At 42.8% G+C, this 22,968-nt stretch overlaps 1 protein-coding gene across 1 annotated transcript in view; it reads right to left on the minus strand.

The window, feature by feature from the left end:
* Positions 1 to 5,271: 5,271 nt before the first annotated feature.
* CNTNAP2 (contactin associated protein 2) overlaps positions 5,272 to 22,968 on the minus strand; it is a 1,928,204-nt gene continuing 1,910,507 nt past the window's right edge. Inside the window, exons 23-24 of the mRNA XM_032866749.1 lie at positions 14,110 to 14,190; positions 5,272 to 10,582 (exon numbers count right to left, since the gene is read on the minus strand). Coding sequence (XP_032722640.1) covers positions 10,383 to 10,582; positions 14,110 to 14,190 — 281 coding nt within the window. The 3' untranslated portion in view covers positions 5,272 to 10,382. The remainder of the gene's footprint in view (positions 10,583 to 14,109; positions 14,191 to 22,968) is intronic.

The following is a 22,968-nucleotide window of genomic DNA, read 5'->3' on the forward strand; positions in this document are numbered from 1 at the left end:
ACTTTAGAGTTTGCCCCCGCAGTGCTGAAATGGAGATGGGTAATGACAGGTCTGGCGGTCACCAATATATCCGCTGCACTTATAATGATTGAGCGGGAATGCCAGGGTTACTGCTCGGGATACAAGCGAATGAGCTCTGTAAACTTAATTTCGAGGAGTTGTAACTTGATCATCCAGAAATATATTAGCGAAGCTTGTATTTTTGACAAAGCCTCGGGCATGCTTCTAGCAAGATCTGTGATTTCACCAGGCCCATTTTCTTTACAGTGAGGTAGCTAACAGGGGACACCTGCCCACGGGGCCAACTTCAGGAACAGCCCCAGCAGGAAAGCGGCGCTGGTTCCCCTGGGCACAAGTGAAAGAAAATCATTTCACAATTGGTGTCCGTTCTTCCGTCCATGAATCAGAAATCCAGCTATGGGCAAAGTCATCTGCAGGTCAGTCCAGACTCCGAGGAGTTCATTTGAAATCACACACGGGAGAAATGAACCATCATCTTCTTTACATCCTTGTGGTTGGTGTGTGTTAGCCTGCCAAGGAGGAGGAGAGAGGCGGCTCCTCTTCCCCTTGGTTTCTTTCCGTTCTAGAACCCTGGGAACACGACTGCATTTATTTTATTTTATTTCTTATTTTATTTACTTATATTAGAGAGAGGAAGAGAGGGGGGTGGCGAAAGGCAGAGTGGGAGGGAGAAAAGTAGATTCCATGCTGAGTTTGGGGCCCAACCCAGGGTTCGATCTCATGACCCTGAGATCCTGATCTGAGCCGAAATCAAAAGTCAGAGGCTTCAGCACCTGAGCCACCCAAGCATCCCCACGAACCACATTTAAAGAACAGACATGCTCTGCTGTCCACTCTCCTTGCATATTGCCTTTGCTCATATACTGATACTTACTTCTTGAATTACTGTAGTGGCTGTTACATTTCCTGCCACACACCCCTGCATCAGTCCTTCGTAGTTCTCACTTTAATCGCTCCCCCTGCAACGGGACTCCTGTTCTGTCTCTCCTCCCAGCGCCCCCCAACCCCCTCACAGTCTGACAGTGAAGTGGGCACTGCTCAGAATACGGCATCTTATCATGATCCGTCCATACGAAGTCTCTCTTGTTTTCCTTTATTTTCCATCCCACACCCACTCCTGTTTCTTTTCCTTCCCAAGGTAATCCCAAGGTAGTATTTTTTATGTGAAATATATTTTATAGAAGGGTCTATATTTTCATATATGTATCCTTAGTGATTCATGTACCCTTGCAAAATGTTTTGTTGTTCTGTGTGTAGGTGTTTCATGCTAATAAATTCTTTTGTTTTCTGAACCTCATTTTATTTCTTACACTTTCACTCTGTACTGTATTCTTAAGATAAAAGACCTCAGATGGCTGTCTGTGTAGCTGCTCTGCTACTTCTGCCAGCTGTGTGGTCTACCCCAGCACACTCACCTCAACTCAGAACACATAACAGCTTTTCTCGGGATAGACATTTGGGATACCTGCAAATCTTGGCCACCAAAGACACTCCTACAAGTGTCCTTATACATGCCCCTTTATGGACCTTCACAAGAATTTCTCTAGGGTAGGTTACAAATCATTAAAGATATTTTTTAAGGGGCACCTGGGTGGTTCAGTCAAGTGTCTGCCTTCAGCTCAGGTCATGATGCCAGGGTCTTGGGATTGAGCCCCGCATTGGGCTCCCTGCTTGGCAGGAAGCCTGCTTCTCCCTCTCCCACTCCTCCTGCTTGTGTTCCCCTCTTTCACTGCGTCTCTTTCTGTCAAATAAATAAAAAGTCTTTAAAAAATTTTTTTAGGATTTTCATTTATTTATTTGAAAGAAAGAGCGCGCGCACGTGCACAAGCATGAGGAGCGGCAGGTAGAGGTAGAAGCATACTCCCCACTGTGTAGGGAGCCCGATGTGGGACCTGATACCAGGACCCTGGGATCATGACCTAAGCCAAAGCCAGATCCTTAACCGACTGAGCCATTCAGGCATCCTTCAATAAAAATATTTTTTATAAAGCTACGTGAACAGTGAGCTTCCTACGTCCTCACTGTTCTCAGCATTTCACATGCATCGACTGATCCTTACAGGAATCCCATCTGCTAAATTCTGTTGTTATTCCCATTTTACAGATGATGAAGCAACACAGATCAAGAAGCTACTAGACGGTGGTGCCGATTTTGAAAACGTGGTCTCCTAACCCCTCCTCACACTCCCTTCAGACCCTGACCACGCATATATCACCAAGATGAACATCTTTGAACATGACTTGGATGTGTGAGTTTGAGACTGTGGGGGGCTGCGCCTGGGTAGCCATCCCACCGCTGACAGTCTGGTTTTCCACCTTGTCAAGGAGCCCATTGCTCCTTGTTTGAGATTGTTAAGAGCTGGGCTGAACTTCAGATACTACTGACGTAACTAGAAAGGTAAGATCGAATGATTTCCTGCTTGACTCACACACACAGATGTTCCAGATAATTCTGCCTTCTATCCTGTGGTGCCTTTGTGGAGCCCTCAGTGATGCTCGATTGTGTGGGTCAACCTGGCCTGGCTCTGGTGCCCAGGTGGCTGATCAAGCACTGGTCTACATGTCGCTGTGAGGGTATTCTGCATATGTGATTAACAATGGCAGTCAGTTGACTGTAAGTAAAGGAGATCACGGGTCATAATATGGGTGGGCCTCACCTAATCAGCCAAAGGCCTTAGGCCCCCAAACTGAGGATTCCTAAAAGCAGAGGAGTCCTGCCTGGGGTTCTAACCAGCCAGCCTGCCCTATGGAGCTTGGATTTGCCAGCCACAATCACAAGAGTCAATTTTTTAAAATAATTCCCTCTCTTGCTCCTTCTGATGTTGTTTCTCTAGAGAACTGTGACACATATACTCTATATAAACCTTCAAGTTGTTATTTTTGAGTCTCTCCTATTCAGAATTTGGTCAGAACCAATGGTCACATATTGGGTGGTATCTTCTTTCTTCCTCCTCCCAGACACATTGACTCTCTGGGTCTAAGTTCCAAGCTCACTGTGACCTCAGGGCCTTTGCACCAGTTGTTTCCTCATCTAGAACAAGGCCCCCCTCCCCTTCAGTTCTCAGCTTCACTGTCCCTCTGTGGAGAAGTCCTACCTCTCCACCTGTAGGAAGCAGCCACTCAGTCATGCTGTCACAGCATCCTATTAAAATGAATTAAAATGAACCCCCCCCCTCGCAGTTCTCATTTGTTCCATATTATTTATTGGCTTATCTCTCTCTTCCCATTAGAACCTAAGTTCCCGAGAGCAGGGATGTGTCTGTCTTGTTCTCCAGTGAATCCTTCATATCTGGAATACTGCCAAGTGCCTAGGAGGTACTCCATAAGCATTTAGATGAATTGATTCCAGAATTTGATTTCCCTTTAAAATCCATGTAGTGAGTTCATTATTGAAATAATCTCAGTTTTGGAAGCTAATCATATGTTGTTGGGTTGGTTTTTCGCCTGTAATCATTCTTACTAACTATCACTAGAAAGTGTTCTTTGCCTGACTTGTCCTAAGTGTGACTTCTTCCCAGCTTTGGAGTTTGTTCCTCGTCCTGAGATCCTGGCTCTCAGGGAATAATCTCACATTTACCCTCTGTGTCATTCATGTCTCAGAAGCCTGTCCTTGTGTCCCATGTCAGCTCTCATCTTCCTAGACTTAAGAATTTTATCTTCCAAATTTCTGTTTGTGACACAGAGTAACTTCAGTATTTTCATCCTCTTGGCCCTTTTCATGTCTGTCATATCATAGTTGAAATTTCAGAATTGTGAATTTGTTTTTTTGGAAGAAATGACTAACTTTCTCAGGCTTTAGGTCGGGGGACTCAAAAGAAATGTTTTCATTCCTTTGGTGAAGACTTGGTATCTGTGTTCATTTCCTTACCCTGTCCCGAGAGATTTTACTTACCATATGCCCAGCAGATGAACTAAGATGAATGGAAAGACCATGGAAATGTGATCTGAAAAGAAAGGTTGTGTTCTCTTCCTGGTCCTTTGTAGGCATGCTGGGTGTGTTTGTGGATGTGGGGATGGGTTGCTGCTAGACAGTGACTGTCAGGCATAAGGATTATTTAGCTCAGGCTTCAGTGAATTCATGGTTTGGAGAGTGACCAAGGACAAGTGAGCATGAGCTAATGGTTACTCACACCACTTGCTGTCAAGAGTTAGCTTTCTGCATAAATCCATACAAACTCTTTCTCAAAAGATAACACAATTATTCCTCTTCTCTATGTTCTGGTAAGCCCATCATGCCATGTCATCATTGACAAAGAGTACAATCTCCTCCTGCAATTCTCCCTTCGGCCTTCTCTCCTTCTCTATCTCCCATTCATTAAGCAGATCCTGTCTTGAGCCCAATGAAGTCACTGTGCTCGCGGAAATCACCAGTCTCCATGTCCACATGGTTTATGGTAGGTGGCACCAGGAATGGAGGTGAGGGTGCTGTGCCTCACACCTTGGTGGAGATGTCAAGGTCTAAAATGCCTGCTCATTCTTTCAAAATCTGTTGTGAACTTTTGTAAGTGCTGGCTCTCTTTGCTCAAGAGGAATTGAGGACATTTCCCTCTGCCTGTTGGGTCACAATCGTAAAGCTGGATCATCACCAAAAACCTCATGGCATAACTTTCTGGAAGACTGGAGTGTCGTTTCTGTAGACTGGCCTTGGGAATTGCTGAAGAACAGAGAGGTTGGGCTTTTAACTGGGCTTCACACTTATTTGGTCTAAGTTTAAATGCTCTACCGAGCATTGATTAAAAGGAAATGGCTTCCCAATGTTAACTGAAGACCAGCACATGGGAATAATAACTTAGGACCACAGCTCTTAATGCACGTGGAGTGCATTTAGAAAGACGCAAGCCTTTGCACATGCTGTAAATCTGTGTTGTCTAGTTGACTGGCCTGAATCCACTGGTCCATTATCCAGTGTTACTGTCTCATTCTAGACAAGGCTCAGAATGTATTCGGGACATCACTTAACTCTAACCACATTTTATCAAGCTGTGTGTAAGTTAAACCCAAACACGAAGCCAATATCCATTATGCTACCTTAAGAAAACCAGGAAGGCGGGGGGGGGGGGGGGGTTGGCCAGAGAAGGTTAACAATGAAAACGTCCATTGAAGACCCATCTGTGAGGAGTGCCTGCGTCTCTGCCATTTTGAGAAAGATTATCTTCCCAACAGATGTGTATTTCAGTGCTTGGAACTTTCTTTGCTGATGGTTGAAAACTGCTTCTAAGAGAATCATGTGGAACAAAGCACAAAGGATCGCTTTTTAGGATAATTAAAACTATTTCGGATTTTTTATTTATCAATCTGGTTTCTAATATAATTTCAGTTAAATGAAAGACATTCACAAAGAATATTAGGCATACATACATAGTTTCCTTCTTTCATTCTATGTTACATGCTGTTGCTTTTAGAGAGTGAACTTTTGGGTCATTTCACAGGGTGGAATCCTAATCGACTTTACAGAAAGAATACTTAGCCCAGCTTTCCATAACCCTGACCTCCGCAGTCACCATGCTCGCTGAAAAAAAACATAAAAACCCAACCGAACTCAGAATCAGTAACATCTGAATGGTTTTTTGGCCCACATGAGGGGATGTCTTCCTAGCCATGACAGAACCCAGCAGTTGCTGTTTCCAATAAACCGAGCCTTGGAAATGTTGCAGGCCCATCTGTGTAGACCTGCTCTTTAAAGCACGTTCTCATCTGGAAAGTGAACTTGTACATAATGAGCGTTGGATATGAATTCCTGTGTGCTCACGTATCTCTACTACCCTTCTGCTGGTCTTTGCTCCACGGGAGACAATCAACTTTTTGATACGGTTTCCCTATTTCATTGACTATGAGTGTGACATACCATTGGTATCCAGAAAATACTGCTGTGAAAGAAATCTATTCTAGAGTCACCAATATTATCATGCAGGGTATGTGTGGTGTAAGCAAGGTGGCACTAGGCTACGCGAAAAAATCCCATTTGTTTCTCATGTTGTCTTATGTGTGAGCCAGCCCAGGGGCACCGGGAGGGGGTGTGTGTGTAAGCCGTCAGTCACGTCTGCGTGGGAACTCTGGGTTTTGTGCACATGAAGTTCTGATTTCTCTGGCCTTTGCCTGTCGCATCTCCCAGGGTTGACAAGTTAGCTCTCGGGCAGTCTCCTTGATGAATAATTGGACAGTTGTACAGCAATTGTCTCCTAAATCTGTACACTTCTGGATGTGGCCACATTGTTTCTTTGGTGGGACTAAGAACCACAGGCCAGAAAGTAAATCTTCCAGTAGGCTCCATTGACTTGGGTCTTTATGTGTGGATGTCAAAGTATGCTGCCCTCAAGAAGCCATGGCACCTCACAATTGGTCTTTTTAAGTAGGCAGAACTGTATCCCCAATACAGGGCAAAGAGGGATCGAAGTTCAGAGGCTTGACCCAGGTCACATAGCAAGTCGGGGAGAGAGAAAGGGTTAGGACTCTATCGGCTGATTCTCAGGGTCCATCCTCACCAAGACATCACATTAAACATGGTGCCCATTGGTTTTAGCCCAAGTCGGCTAGACACGTTGTGTTTCTCCTCTGTTTCAGGATCAATTGGTTCTATTGCCACTAGTAACCTAGGACCCATTTTAGCTGGCTAACTGGAATTCAATTTAATAACTCCTTCCTCTCTTTTTGAAAACTGCTTGACGGGATGGTGAAAACGAAATAGTATTAAGAGGTTTAAATTAGGTGCTTATTGTTTGGAGGCACAAACAAATGTTTACACCATACAAGAAAGGAAAGGGAGAAAAAGAGCAAGTGGGAGGATTGAAAAAAACAGATCCTGTTATAGAAGGAAATAGAAGTTTCTTCTGGACAAACACTGACATTGTGTTTTCATAACTGGTAGCTACTCCTTCCATAAGTGCTTCCTATGGTTTGTCTTGGTGCCCAGCTTTCTGCTGGCGTCTGGGGGCTACTCCACAAGACATTCAGGAATGGCCTAAGATCTCCTCTTTTCTTCATGCCAATTCTTCTTCTGTGCCTCTGAATCCCTGCTCCTGTTAGTAAGGGATGCTTGTGTAGCAAATGGAGGGCAATAGGAAATTGTCCAACAAAAGGCACTCCAAATCCTTGTTTCTAGCTTCTTAATAAAAACTTGCACAGAACAGTCTTCCTCTTTCTCTCTCTGTCCTTTTTTCTTTTTTCTTTTTTTGAGCAGTTGGTTGAAAGTCAGAAGGGGAAACAGGCTTCTGGATTAAGATTCAGAGAACTTGACAACACAACTTCTCACCTCCTGAGCTAGTCTCCTTGGGGTCTAGGGAATATGTTATTTTGAGAGCTGAGAATGGCACGGATCTTGCTTTCAAAGTCCTGCTCCTCCCTTCTCAAAACGCAGATGCTTGCTCTATGCCCAGACGGTGTTCCCTGCACTGATCGCCCTCACTCGACCATTAGCTTTTCCCGAAAGTTTACGGCAGCCTCTTGTCTCTAAACATTTTTCTTTCTGGGGTTTGTTTAATCTGTTCTTATTATTTAAAGGGGCTACCACCAGCCTCTTTGGACTCGCTTGATCAAGTCCTGGGATAAAAGAGGTCCACACTGTGTGGAATGTGACTGACAAAGCAGGACTAGGCACTGAGCATAGGTCACAATGTCAGGGCTGTCCAGGGGGCACTATGCTGAGCTTTCAAGGGAGAGAGCTGGAAAAAAGAGAGGCTTCCTTATCTTCCATGAATTATTTACCATTTAGAATGTACTGGATGTGGCCTTCACAAAGACCCTGAGGACGTTCGGTGAGGACCACATTCCAAAGAGAAGACGAGGATTTCCAGCACTCACTTGGCACTTAACTTAGTTACTTAATACCTTATCCACCTTTCAGTGTCTTGTCTGCTAGCCAGACTGTACCCCCCCTAAAATGGAAAAACTGTTTCACATGTATGTCTTAATGATGGTGACATGGGAGACCCACTGATCCCTCTAAGTCATTCCAGCGCCCTGGGTTTGCAAACTTGGTGAGAGAAGTGTTGGCTTTTGTTCTTCATCTTTCATGGCAGGAAAATGGGAAGAAGAGAGGGAAGAGAGAGGGTGAGAACATTTTAGCATCAGGGGCTGTTTTTGATTGTTTTGACCCCTTAATCACTTTGGGAAGAAAGGAAAAGTTCAGAGACAATGCATAAAGATGAAAGCTATCATGGGAAATGCACGAAGTAATCAATTTCCATCTGGCATTATGGGTTAAGTGTAAAAGTAATACCTATGAAATAGGTTTGAAAAATCATAAACATTTCTACTAAACATAATGTTTAAAATTTGCTTCTGAAATTTGACAATACATGAAAGAACCCTTCATGGTAGTCATCTTGGTTAAATAAATAGCCTTTGTTTTGAATACATCATTCGTAAAAGCTGTAATCGTAAAAGCTGGTTCGGCTGCTTAGTCATACCACATACTTTTCATTTGACAATATGTTTATGGAATAATGATCGAGACCTTTTTAAGTTAAGGGTGTTTGTGATTGTGGCTGAGGTCAGCAACTGAAAAGGGGTTCCCTTTGGTTCTGTTACCTTGACTCTAATGGGAATTAACCTATTTGGTGTCTCCTTTGGAATGTGTAATGTGCCAGTACAATATGCCATTGGCAACTCTAGATAATATTTTTCATCACCCAAGAAGCTGAGATCCTCCAATAAGTTAGGCATACCGAGAATTTTGAAAAACATGTATATATAACCTAACAACCAGAATTTCCATCTCACTGAGGCACACTATCAGAAAAATAGCAACAATACCTTTTTAATCTCATCTTACCCCCTTCCAGGAAAAGGAAAAAAGGGATCCTTTTTAATTCCTCAGAATGTTGGAGTCTGAAAAAAAATTTTAAAAGTACTTATTAAGAGCCTGAACTAAAATGATCATAAATGGTAGTCATCCTAGAAATAACTTCTGTGTGGATTTTACAAATAAATAAATGAAATTATTTTTTTTTTGGATGTTCCAATAGGAGCTTTGTCCCATTTGTTTACAAACAATGTCAATAATTTTTAAATAAAATCCAGGAATTATTTGTTGGAAAAAGTTGGTCAGGATTCCTGATTAGACTGACGTGTAGCTATCTACATGTGTCCATTCTCTGAGAGGCAACCATCAGTTACCAGGTTTGTGATGAACCTGGCTCAAATGTATCTGTCAAAGACATCTCCGAACATGGCAGTGTGTCTATTTAGGATGGAACAGCAGTACATGGAGTAGATGGTGTAAAATATGGCAGCGTTTTCCATATGATTCCGAGTAAAGCAATAATGATAGCAAGCATAACTTGGCTTTATTGTGGTATGTCCATTCAGAGGATCTGGTCTGCTAGGATTTTGTCACAGGGGCTTCAAAACTAGAGATTTAAAGCAAATTAAGAAGAGCAACCTAATTTATGCATTCACTAGAAAGTGTCCATACTCTTGCTACAACTATAAAAGAAACAGAGCGAGCAAATCATTAACATCTGGCTCTAATTCCCCATTGAGGTGCCCCCCCCCCCCAACATACAACATAACCTAACATGTTGCAGGTAAAGCAGAGGAGAAATCTTTTGTAACAGCTGATCACCACTAGATTATAGCTGACAGTCACAGACAGTGAATAGGTCTAGGACTACACACAAGAACAGTACTGGCTTGTAGAATTTGATGAAAGATACACCAACAATCCCAACAGAAGACTACTTCCCTGGTTCTTAATGCTTCTCTCTGTTGTGTTGGTTCTGGTGTTACACAGCAGGGACCATGCTCTCTTCCTTCTTTCCTTCCTGTTTCAGGCGGGAGCTCTCAGAGAATTGGCATAGATTGAGGACTCTTTGAAACCTGGCAGATAATATGTTCTCTTTGCCCCTTTCTTTCCTTTTCCAATTTACAGGACACGAAAAGAAATACTGTATGAACACGAACTAGTTACTACGATAGCCCATTAAAAATCGACTATATGCAAAAGGAAGAGAATGCTGGAGGCCATGAGCATCAGCTTTTCTCAAGAAAAAATATCCACATTCTAAGGGCTCTTAAAAATGTAGAAAACTTGCCCTGTTACCATGGGTTTTTTAGAACACCTCTAAACACACACAAAATAAGACGGTATTACCTACAAATTTCAACCATTTCTTAAACTCTAAAAGCATTTTTTTTTGTATTATTTTGAGTTGATACAGAAGGGGAACCTCAGCTATAAAGAAATATTAAAAAGTATTTTTTTTTTTTGTGGCAATCCGTCTCCAGAATTTTCTGTTGCTTGCCTCCCCCAACTTGTGCTGATATTTTACGGATGTGCTCAAGAGTATGAAGTAGGGTGCTTTTGTCCCTTTCCCTCCTCCCTAATAACTCGCCCTTCCCTCTCCCATAGCAAAGAGCCACCCCTCAGATGAGCCATTCCTTTTTGCTCTCATCAATGGTCTCTGTGAAATTGGGGTCGTTGTTCATGATGGCAGCGTCGGCGCTCTCTGCGGACTCTGCTCCCTTTGCTTCATTGGTGTGGTAGGTGCCCTTGTGGCGGAACATGTATCGAATGAGGAAGACCAAGGTGCAGAGAATGGTGAAAATCACCACAGCGATGACCCCTGGTGGAGACAGGAGAAGCACTGGTCATTAAACAGACCTCAGATTCATCTCTCCAACACCACCTCCCCCAGGCACCTGGGTTCCCTCAGATACCACCCTCCCCCATACAGAACACAAAACTCCAAAAAGGAACAGCAACAGAAATGGACAGGACTGAAAGGAAACAGGATCAATTCACAGCTGTGTTAACTGATAGACAATTAAGCAGACAGGAGGAACCACTGTTCAACCCGTTTTAAAAGCCCAGCATTATCCTGATACCAAGACCAAACACATCACAAAAAACCAAACCAAAACAAAAAAACAAAAAACAAAACTACAGAGCAAGAGTCCCGTTCAGTAAAATTTTAGCCAATCAAATCCAGCAATGTGTGGAAAAGAATATATTGTGTTTAAGCAGTGTTAATTCTAGGAATGCAAGGTTGGTATAACATGAAAGAAATAAAGTGATGTAATTGACTACATTGAAGAAAAATATAGGAGAAAAAGCACCAGACAAGCTTCAACCTCCATTCATTATAAAGCATCTCAGAAACTATCAGTAGAAGGGAACTTTCTCAACCTGATAAAAGGCATCTGTGAGAAACCTACAGCTAATATCTTAATACCAAAAGAATAAACAGATTTTCTCTAAAATATGGAACAATGGAAGAATGTAGTTCTCTCAATGTACTGGGAGCCCGAGCCAATGCAAGAAAATGAATAAAAAAGAAAGAAAAAGGTGCAGATTAAGAAGAAATAAACATTTTCTTTATTCTCAGGTGATACGATGATCTATGTAGAAAATCCTAAGGGATATGTTAAAAAAAAGTTTCTAGAACTAAGAATAAATTTAGCTAGGTCATAGGAGAGATATAAAGTCAATATACAAAAATCAACTGTGTTTTTATATACTAGCCAAAAATAGTTGGAAAAATATTGCGAGTAATAAAGTAATAAACATTTTAAAAAGTAATAAAATAATACCATTTGTAATAAAACAACCCGAACACAGTTGTTCAAAGCTATGTACTCAAGACCATAAAACCTTACTGGGAGAAATTAAAGATGTCAGTAAATGGATAGATAGACCATGTTTAAGAACTTAAGTACCCAATATTGTTTAGATGTCCATTTATAGATCTAATGCAATCTCAATGAAAATGACAGCAAACTTTTTTTTGGTAGAAATTTATAAGTTGATTCTAAATTTTATAGGGCAATGCAAAGCATCCAGAATAGCCAACATGATTTTGAAAAACAAAAAAAGATATAACTGGAGATTAAAGAATTATGCAATAAAGCAAGCATGGTATTGGGTAAAGATTATATATATATATATATATATATATATATATATATATATATATTTATAGATAACCCCCAGAAAAAAGGCATATACATATATGGCCTATTGATTTTTGGCAAAAGCTCCAAGGAAATTAAATTTGGAAAATATGGTCTTTTCAACAAACGGTCTTGGAATAACTAGTATTAATTTGGAAAATAATGGTTTGACCTTTATACCACACTATGTAACAAATCAAAGTGATGACAGACTTAGTAACAGAAGCCACAGCTATAAAAGTTCTAGAAAAAAACACAGGAGAAAAAATCTTCACAACCTTGAACAGGTATATTTAAAAGAATTTTAAAAAATCACCAAGTATAAAAAGATTTGAAAAACTGGACTTTATCAAAATTTAAACCTCTTGCTTTTCAAAAAATACCACTAAGAAAATGAAAAGGCATGTCACAGACTGGGAGAAAATATTCACAATACAGGTGTCTGACAAAGGACTTAAACTATCTAGAATATAAAAAACTGTTATAACTCAAAAGAAGAGGTAAAACAATCCAGTTAAAAGACGACGAACACCCTGCTTGTGTTCCCTCTCCAGCTATGTTTCTTTCTGTCAAGTAAATAAATAAAATCTTAAAATCTTTAAAAAAATTAAAAAAATAAAAGATGACCAAATAGTTTTAAACAGACACTTCACAAAGGATTTACAAATGGCAATAAGTATGTGAAAAGATGCCCCAAATGATTGGTCACCAGAAATCGCCACTAAAACCTCAATGAGTTACCACTACTCAACCACTAGAGTGGCTAAGATTAGGAAGACTGAAAATTCCAAGGGTTGATAATATTGTGGAGCAAACCTGACCTCCCAGATATGATTATGGGAATGTAAAGTGGTTCAACCATTTTTGGAAAACTGGATAGCAATTTCTTACAAAGTTTAATATCCACTTTCTAGAACACACAGCAGCTGCGCTGCTAGAATTACCAAAGAGAAATGAAAACTTATGTTCATAGAAGGCTTCAACAAGCATATTCATAGCAGCTTTATTCAAAATAGCTGCAATCTGGAGACAAACCAAACAGCAACAGGAAAGCAGAGTAAACAAATGATAGTACGCTCATACAATAGAATACAACTTGACAATTAAAACAGACTATCGATCCATGCAACAGCAGGTAGTTCTCAGAAACACTGTGTTGAGCAGAAGTAAGGCACCACAGATGGCATACTCTAGGATTCCATTTATGTGAAGTTCTAAAGGAGGTAGAAGTAATCTACGTGACAAAAAGCAAATCAGAGCTTGCCTTGGTTGGGACTGGGATGGGGAAAGGATGGGCACAAAGCGCTTTCCGTGGATGGCAATGTTCCGTCGCCTGGTTGTGGTGGTGGTTATGGGTGTGCCTATTTGTCTCGTCACTGACCTGCTCCATGTGAGTAAGTCTGTTTTATACTTCAACAAAGTTGAACTTAAAAAAGCAAAAGTCAGTGAGGATAGGGACCTTGATAAGATTACACCAGAACTTTGGACAATGTGATTTAAGCAGCATTCTGAATGTATTCTAGTTCTAGAGGCATCTACTGTCTCCATGTGGAAAAGAGACCTACTGGCTAAGCCAAGGTGACTGGCTGGGTTCAAAATTGCTGACATGTTTACAACAGTAGCAATACTCAGACAGGCAGGAAACATCCTTATGAACCAAGACAGAAGGTGCAGGCAGAGAAGAAGGCTGTGGGCAACAGGGATGTCCGTACTGACCCAGATAGGAGGGACTGTGTTTGGAGAGTTCCATCATTCTGCTGTTGTCCATGGTGAGAAAGAAGGCTAGAATATTTTAGATACCCTAGCTTATTCAATTCCGAGGAGTTTTATTAAGACAACTCAAAGCAGAACGGCTTAGTCCTTCCTACTTTTGTAGTAAGCTATCCTGGGCCCTCTGGGAGGGGAGGGAATCAGAATGGAAATGAAGTGGGATAAGGATGTCCAGGCTACTGCACGCTGTCCTCCCTGCCTGGTCAGGTGTTGGCTAGCTCCGCACCCCCTCCTTTATTTATGGATCAGCAGTGAAAGGTAGCTAGGTGTCCGCACATCCATATTCTACAATCTTAAGTCATATTTAATTAGCAAAATGAATCAAGTAAAAATCTACATGACTGTTTTCTTTACAACTATGATTTTATTGAAATTTTTACTTTCCACAGGGGAGTAGCGCACATGAAAGCCTGTTCTGTATATCACTCACCTCCAATGATAGCCGAGTTTCTGTTGACTCCATTTCTTATAGCTTGACCTTGGCCTGGATTATATGGAAAATCAGCACTGGCTGTAGAGGAAGACATGAAACAGTCAAATGTAAGAGTCAAGGATACCAACAATCCTCCCAAATTTGATGGGTATTTCTGGTTTATTTTTTAAATTTTTTTATTTTTATTTTTTTAAAAGTAGACTCCATGCACAACTTGGGGCTTGAACTCACAACCCTTGGACCAGGGGGTCGGATGCTCTACCGACTGAGCCAGTCGGGTGCCCTGATGCACATTTCTTCATACAACTCTTCAATGCATCCTGTTTTTCCAGACGAGATGTCAGTTTTAGACAGACCCATCTTGTTATCATTTCCACAAGGTCACAGCTCCTCTGCCCCTGGGTTTGCCTGGTTCTCCCTGATACAAGGCCCAGAAAAGTGCTGTAAAGCCTTTGGAGGAATGTTAGAGAATCAGAACTCTTTCTCAGCCTGTTCCCACTCCAGGACAGGCAGACTTACGTACTAGAATACTTTTTCTTATGTTTGGCTGAAATCTGCCTCCTATCCACTTTTATCCCATTGATAACTGGTGACCTTGACTATTTTTGTAGAGCTTTTTACAGCCTATAGTATTAGTTTAAAAAGGAATCATTTCTTTAAATTAATATTTTACACGTTCCTAACAAAACATAGTACGTGTCAGGAATTTGTACGGGGGTAAAATTTCCTAAGAGTTGAGAATAACATAAACCACCTAATGAAATTTCTGTTTCTTTCCCTATTATTAAAAAAAAAAAGAACCAGTGGTATTAAATTCCAATCTTCTCTAAGATATATTTCAAGGCAAACAGATCCTGAAGTCTTTCGATGGGTTATCATTATCCAAACAAACCAATTTAACTTCAAAGATGGTTCTACATTCACTGGGCTTCTGTTTGAGAAGTTACGGTTTCAGGCAAACACTCCTACAGAAGCAGCTTCTCCTCTAGCACATTACCTTTGTCTAGTCAGAGCCATGGCTACTGGACGGCATCAATTAGAGATTAAAAAAAAAATTAAACTAGTTGTTTGGGATAACTCAATGTGCACACACCGAGGAAACAGGCTTATGTTATGATTTAAGGAGAATCTCACTGGGGACTCAGGTTTTCCAAGGCTCATCCTTGAGCTCTACCTCTAAAGGTTCCCAGGATAATGATGAAAGGATGGAGAGGGGCGCCTGGGTGGTTCAGGCAGTTAAGTCTCTGGTTTTAGCTCTGGTCACGATCCCAGGGACGGAGTCCTGCATTGGGCTCCCTGCTCAGTGCGGAGGCTGCTTTTCCCTCTGCCTCTCCCCCCTGCTCATGCTCTCTCTGGCTGTTAAATAAATAAATAAAATCTTAAAAAGAAAAGTAAGGTGAGCCTTTCTTCTCCTTTTCCCTAGCAAATAGAGTGACCAAAGAGAGAGATTTCAGATTCCACCAGCAAAGACTCTTTAACCCTTTCTCTCTTCAACTCGATATTCTTCTTTAAGACCAGGAAAATTATCCTTTCCTGGATGCCTCATATTCCAGATCAGCTTGGCCATCAGTGCCACTCACACCTGTCGATTTGATGAAAACACAGACACTAAGAAAGATACAAATGAAAGAGAACTTATCTCTGAGTCCTTGGGACTTTTCCTATCCCTTTCCCTCCTTAGCTGGTGGATGTGGGAGAGAACTTTTGGTATTATGTGCTTATTTTAACTGGTCCAACCCTAAATCTAGGGAGAAGGGAAAGGGGCAGAGCCAACATGGACCGCAGTGGGGTCCAGCAACTCTCCCTGCCCTTCAGGAGTTTCTGGGGTAGACAGCATGGACTGATACTCAAAATCCCAAGTGTCAGCCCAACGATGCAATGATCTTGCATTTATAGGCTCATCGCCTGATGTCATAAACTTATCCTATATGAGTAAAAATGGCTTATATAACACAAATAATGTTTTTAGAAACCTCGGTTTCTTCTATAAACCTGAGCTTTCTCTTGAGAGAAGTATTATTACTAGATGTGACAAATGAATGTACTCAATCATTCAACACATCTTTCCAGAATGCCTCCCATATGTCAGGCACCATTCTAAGTGCTGGGGATACACAGTGAACAATAAAAAAGATGAAAACTGTTATTAATGAGAACTTTCCGTGCCCTGTTGAAGGGTTTGGTTTATGTAGTCAAAACACTCATCTGAAGCATGGATGTGGTTATAGTTATGACCCTATATATTTTCAGTAAATTGCCTGAAATTGCTTTGTAGTTGCTGTGTTGTAACTCATACACTCACAGGGCCACAGTAAGATCTGGTTATTAATGCATGTAATTTCCTGGCATAAACCATCCTTCCAAGATGGAGAGACTGAGAGTTTCTTTCCAAGGATGAAAGCTTACACTTTCAGTGCCCATCCTTGATGTAGTTTCCAGGCCTTCTGACAATGTAATCACTCTTCTCTGGACACGATTTAGTCCATGTCCTTCTAGAAAGTCATCAAGCTTGTAAGTGGCCCCGCTGGGATTTAAAATCAGGCAGGATTAATTCCCAAGACAACCTTCTTCCCCATCCTGCCTTTGGAGGGCTGGGAAGAGACAGCCAGGTGAGGAAGTCCCAGGGTTCAGATAGATTAGCTGGGGCAGGACCCATGGGAGGAGGAGCCTTTTTAGGGGACGAGGGAGAGAAATCTGGTTTGTCTTGGACATACGGAGTTTGAGAGGCCTGTGGGACACCCAGATGGAGAGATCAACTGAACATTTGGTATTTGATGAGTGACTCCTATTTCCCATCTCCTTTTGATGAACACAGAAATCTCCTCACCACTTTGAAATAATATGAACCTTCAAAATACATTAAGCATGGAGACAAAAAATTACAGTGGCAATTTTGTTATTATTCTCTTGTGTGATATTCATGATATTATGAAACTGTTTGCTTTTCTGCTTCGGGTAATGCGGATGGTGGAAGACAGCATGCTTTCTCTCTGCTTCCAAACCTACTTTATGACTTTGCATCCTTGGTTACAAAGCCGCAGAAAAACACAGACGTCTAGCGATACGGACATGCCTCTCTCTGGGTCCCTTGAAGTTACGGACACAAACAGTAGTGGAAGGTGGGGGTATGACCTCAGATGACCCATGAAGAACAACAAGAGTTAGAAGAGACCATTCAAAAATATGCCAGGATTGCCTTTGGTTTTAAATCCGAACGCCTTGGCAGAGGGAGGGAGGCCTCCTGTGAGCTGAATTTCCCTCCTGCTTCCTCCCTGCCAGGACCACTGCTCCACCAGACACTGCCGATGCTCCGGTGGACACGTCCTTGCTCATTCTTGCTCATCCATCCATCCACGCTCGGCCGTTTCACATCCACCTGCCCTTCCTCTCTGTGTCCACCAAATCCTACCTCTCTCCTAAAATCATCCTCAGCCACGTGTCTGGCACTCTTGTCAAGGGCCATCAGTCTTAATTCTCATCCCTCCTTACATGGTAGCCACCCTCTTAAAGGCAGGGGCCGATCTTAATTATGTTTGCAGACCCGATGACATAGTGCCGACAAGTAGCAAAAGCTAACGAGGTGTTTGTTAAAATCAGTCCACTAAGAGGTACGTGTGCAAATGTTTCTGTAGCCTCTTCTAATAATTAAGTCTCTGGTGCAGGTCTAATTTTAAAAGTCAGTTACCTAAACCTGACTCAACCCTAAAAGCGAGGCAGCGTGCTTATCCTTCCCAATAAAGAAAATGAGCACACTGAGTACGGAAAGGTGCTAGTGGTTCCTGTGTCCACTAGTCTTTGGTGATTATAAGAAAACGACCTGTGGGAAACCCTCAGGTACAACAGGAGTCCTTATGAAATTCAAGGGCAGGGTTCTGATTCTCGTGTGAGGATCCCTATTTTCATGGCCTTATTTATTACTTAAACCTGTTGTCCTAGTGCATGTGAACCCTTACTCCCTGAGGCAAATCTGTTTCACTCTGGGGAGCCCAGCGATTGCGATTCTGATAGATATATTTGAAATGACTTCATTGTAACTGTCCTTTCCCCCAGGGTCCTGACATCCTCTGGGAAATGCACATCGGGAAACACGGAAACCAAGAGACACGAGTGAGAACAGAGCACAGAGCTCACCCATGACACAGGCTTCATTCTGCTCCATCCCACCCCCGGTTTGCTGGGCAAGCTGAGCAATTTTAGGGGTGCAGCAGTATCAAGGAACATATATTTTGGGAAAAGTCATGGGTAGGTCAATACAGACTGGCTGGTTCTGTTGGTAGAGCATGGGGCTCTTAATCTCAGGGTCGTGTATGAATTTGAGTCCCATGCTGGGCACGGAGTCTATTTCAAACAAACAAACAAATCAGACTCTAGGTATTAATAGTCTCAAGACCGGACTTGCATCAAATAGGCAAAGACCAGATTCAGTACACTTCCCCCTGGATCTCCACATAGCAGAGCGTGATGCTAACCTCCAAAGCATGGGGCTACACCAGCTCTGACTTAGCATCTCACAGAAGTGTGTGCATTTCTGCTTACTTCCCTTGCTCATGTCCTCTTGTCCATCTGGCCTTCCCCATTACACCGACCATGCACAGACCATATTCCCTTCGTACACCCAGAGGTTAGCTCCCGTCCCCTTCCCTGCCCAGCGGAGGACTGGCAGAGCGCGTTGCTGGACGAACCCACGTGGAGGGGTTCTTGACCTGCACACGCGCTTGTTAAACAGCCCAGCTGAGGCTTCAGAGCCCTACGTGCACGCCTACTGCCCTTCTCACCCAGAGAAAGAAAACAGGCCAGAGGCCCCAAACATATTCAGACACGGGTCAGATTCACACTCGACACACGGATGTTGTCTTCACCACATGCAAAGCGCCCTGAGAGCTCAGTACTGGTGTGCTTTCCCTCCTCCTCTGTCTTCAGGTTGGAAACACGGAAGGAAACAACAAACTTTTAAGTGCAGGCCAGGGGGGAGATGTTCTCCATAATTACATGCATACAGTAGAGTGATCAGATCTTCGAACTGGGTGAAAAAAATGTGATTTCCTCCCCCCAAAAGAATAGAAAGCATGAAAATTTTATTCTGGTTCCAATGGCGTTTTTTCCCTTCCTTTTGCTGCATTCTTGGCAGGATTTACCACGAAAGCAAATGACAGTGTAATCAGCACTTCTTATTCTGGGGGCTGTGAAGGGGCGAGGGGGGTGCCCTCCCCTTGCAGCGGTGACGAACGGGGCTCCTGAGTGCTGGAGCAAGTTCTGAGCCCCACCTGCCAGGAGACGAGGGATGTCACAGGTCACCATGTAGGTTGTTTATATGTGATAAGCAGTAAAGCTCTAAATTCTAGATTATAAAACTGGTCACCATTTGGATGACTCTCGACATTAAGGCCCGGAAGAGCAAGTCGTGGGTAGAATCAACCCACAAGCTTTTTCCTTCCATTGTGGAGCATGACACGTAAATCACATGAAACTCAAATTTCAGGAGGAAGCTCTTCAGGAAATATAATAATGGCACTTCCTGTAAGTCAGGCACTGTGTAAGTTGTTTTCATGTATGAACTCATTTCATCTTCACGTTGAACCTTGAGAGGCTGGCATATTCAGCCCATCTGGAAAGGCTCAAAGCTTGTCTGAGGTCTCATGATCAGCCAGGGTAGAGCCAGGGTTTGAACCCAGGACACTGGCTCTGGAAACTGCTTGCAAAACACTAAGCTGAACTGTTTCTAATATGAGAATAAACACAGTAAGAGCAGGGCTAGGGAAAGTGGTTCCCCATCACTGCACATGGTCTACACTGGCTCTAGCGAACCTCCAACATGATGGCATGGTTTTTTTTTTTTTAAAGATTTTATTTATTAATTGGACAGAGAGAGGGAGATCACAAGTAGGCAGAGAGAGAGAAGGAAGCAGGGTCCCCGCTGAGCAGAGAGCCCTATGCGGGACTTGATTCCTGGACTCTGAGATCATGACCTGAGACGAAGGCAGAGGCTTAACCTACTGAGCCACCCAGGTGCCCCATGATAGGATGGTTTTAAGGCAATGAACTAATTTAGCCCAATGGTTCTCACTGTGGTTGGCCGCCTGCCTGGGGAAGCCAAGGATATAGGAAGGCTTCTGACTGCACTTGTCTGGCTTCAAAAGACATGAGAGACATTTTATCTGACAAAGGATAATTCCACATGGTGATGGGATCAGCCGAACAATGCAATAACCCCTGAATGAACACTGTCAGAGAACAGAAGACCAAGATTCCCCTGGTTCCAGAACAGAAAGCATGGTTTTTACCACCGTGAAAATACTTGTGAAACTATGAAATCATGACTAGTGTGAATTGTACTTTAAAACATCAGTGTCAGAATATAATTGTTGACTGCGAATATAGAATGTGAAAAACTAACAGAGAAAGTTTCCAGGCAGGTGCTAAAGTACAAATAAATGATTTAAAAGACCGTTGTAAGAAGAGAATATTAAAGAGAGATTCGAATTCTTTAGCCTCACATTTCTTGCTTGTCCCATTGAGCAGACAGGGAGAGGATGGAGTAGTAAAGCAATTTTTTTTTTTTAACTACACAAGATAAATAGTTGCAGTTCTTATTTACTAACTTTCAAAATATGTAAAATTGTAGACTTTGGGCTCAGAAACCAATTGCCAATAAAGCACACATTTAAATGCATATAAAAATAAACCGAGATTATCTAACATAAAACCCCCCAAGTGAAAGGCACTAAAAGCTTCAGGTTGTCATATATCAGGGACGAAAAAATTAGATAGTAGCTGACATCTCCTAGAGAAAATATCGCCATGGAAACCACTTGAGCTTCAGCATCTAAAGTGATAATTTGAGACACTTGAACAAAACTGCTGCTATTAGTTATAATTTAATTTGGATTGCCCCATGATTTTTGCAGCGGGGGCTGGGCTAGATGATGTATACGTGTCTTTGTTCTTCTCAGCGTCTTTGTTTCATTTTGCTTTATTCTCCCTTCCAGGCTGAGCTCGATGGCAGAAAATTGTCAATTTTTTCAAAGAATCTGTTTTAGACACTCACTACTGACTGGTATTTTAGAAATGCATGAACACAAACGCTGGCCGACTACGATGGTGAAGCTATAAGGGGACGTTGTTTTATTTTCAGAGGCTCTGGCTGACCACGTTATCAGGAGGGAGAGGCTCCTCAAGCCCGCCGGGTTTTATCCAGGCAAACGGAGCGTGGCACGTATCCGCACGAGCCTCAGTCTCGTATATATACCTCTACACTTCCGTTTTTGCAGAAAGCCAGCCAGCCGGAATTTCAGTTTCAGATGGGGAAGAGATTATGGATTTTGGCTTCTGACTGGAGAAGTTAAACAAGCCTTCCCTTTCCAGTTTCTTAAAGGAGGGGGCAAGTGACAACTGCTTGCGCAGGCGTCAGAGATGGTGTGACCAGAAGAGGTTCATTAGGTGACAATACACGGAACACAGGAACTGGGCATCATCTGCTGTATGTCTGAGTGTTTGAATTATGCCAACTTCTACACAAAAGAACCGAATGGGCGATTGATTACATTAGATTTCCTCCTTTTTCTTTTTTATAAGCCAACTCTGAATTGTCTCCATTGCCTTTTAGGAACAAAGATTTGCTGATGTTCCAGGACTAGGCCGACATTGCATTCTTTTGTCTGATTAACTATAAAGAGGTGGTTGAATCGGAACTAGCTTGTTACCGACAGAAGCTCAGGCTTTGTATTCCATGAAATAAACACAGGTAAGGCACATGGTATCCATTTTCGCGTGGGACAAAGCTGTCAGGTGGGCAAATGATTTCTTCTTCCTTGTTAGTTATCATTGTTTCTGAGTCAGGTGTCAGAGCTGTTGCTGGATGATGTCCTGGGCACTCGTGGATCAGAGGACGTGCCGACTTTCATAGGCTGGATCCCTCCCGAGGAACAGGCTAAATCCCACGGCCAGGTTCAGAGTCCTGCGGCGGGGAGGTGCCGGGGCCACCGCAGTGTGTTCCCCTTGGACCCCCTGAAGCTGCTTCCCGTGCGTCTGGCTGTAGTTCTCAAGCCGAGCCTTGAAAGTCTAGATCAGGAGCCCCAGAGCAAGGGCTGGGGATCCCGGGGGTGTGGTGCTCCCTTCACGTGAAGGCTGCCATGCTCCTGTCTGCCGGGGTGTACAGATCAGAGCACGGTTTCCCCTGCCTCGGGGCGTAAATAAATCCATGCTGATATCAGGGATGGAGAAGCCCCAGTATGGGGGAATAGGATAGATTTAACCCCCTTTTTGAGGGAAAACCAGGTTTCCACACTGCACTCAGCAGCAGCAGGATCCCCCACCCCCTTCCCGGGCTGACACTTCTATTTAAATGGAGGGAGGTCAGTGCACACCATGCACTGTGTCCTTGGGGGGCTCTCTAAGCTTTTTCTTCTTCCTTGTATTTCATTTTAAAAATTTTGTTTTTAATTTAGTTAACATATTGTATATTATTAGTGTCAGAGGTAGCGTTCAGTGATTCATCAGCTGAATATCACACCCAGTGCTCATTATATCACGTGCCTCCTTAATGCCCATCCCCCAGTTACCCCGTCCCCCTCCCCACCCCCCCTTCCAGCCACCCTCAGTTTGTTCATTAGACTTAAGGGTCTCCCGCACTGCATTCTAATGTGCCTTTAGGGTCCCCTACCAGCTGCTTGGGATCCTGTGGAAATGCAGATTCTGACTGGGTTGGTCTGGTGTGGGGCCTGGGACTCTGAATTTTGAACAGGGGGCTTGACCACAAACCTCACCTGGAGGGCAGAGCTTGAACTGAGACCTTCGGTGATCTGTATCTCTGGTTGTTCCGCCCACGTGTTTTACTTTAATGTGGTGTCTCAGAGGGAA

Source organism: Lontra canadensis, unplaced genomic scaffold, assembly GCF_010015895.1.
Source record: "Lontra canadensis isolate GAN:19392208 unplaced genomic scaffold, GSC_riverotter_1.0 scaffold2, whole genome shotgun sequence".
Classification (NCBI taxonomy): domain Eukaryota; kingdom Metazoa; phylum Chordata; class Mammalia; order Carnivora; family Mustelidae; genus Lontra; species Lontra canadensis.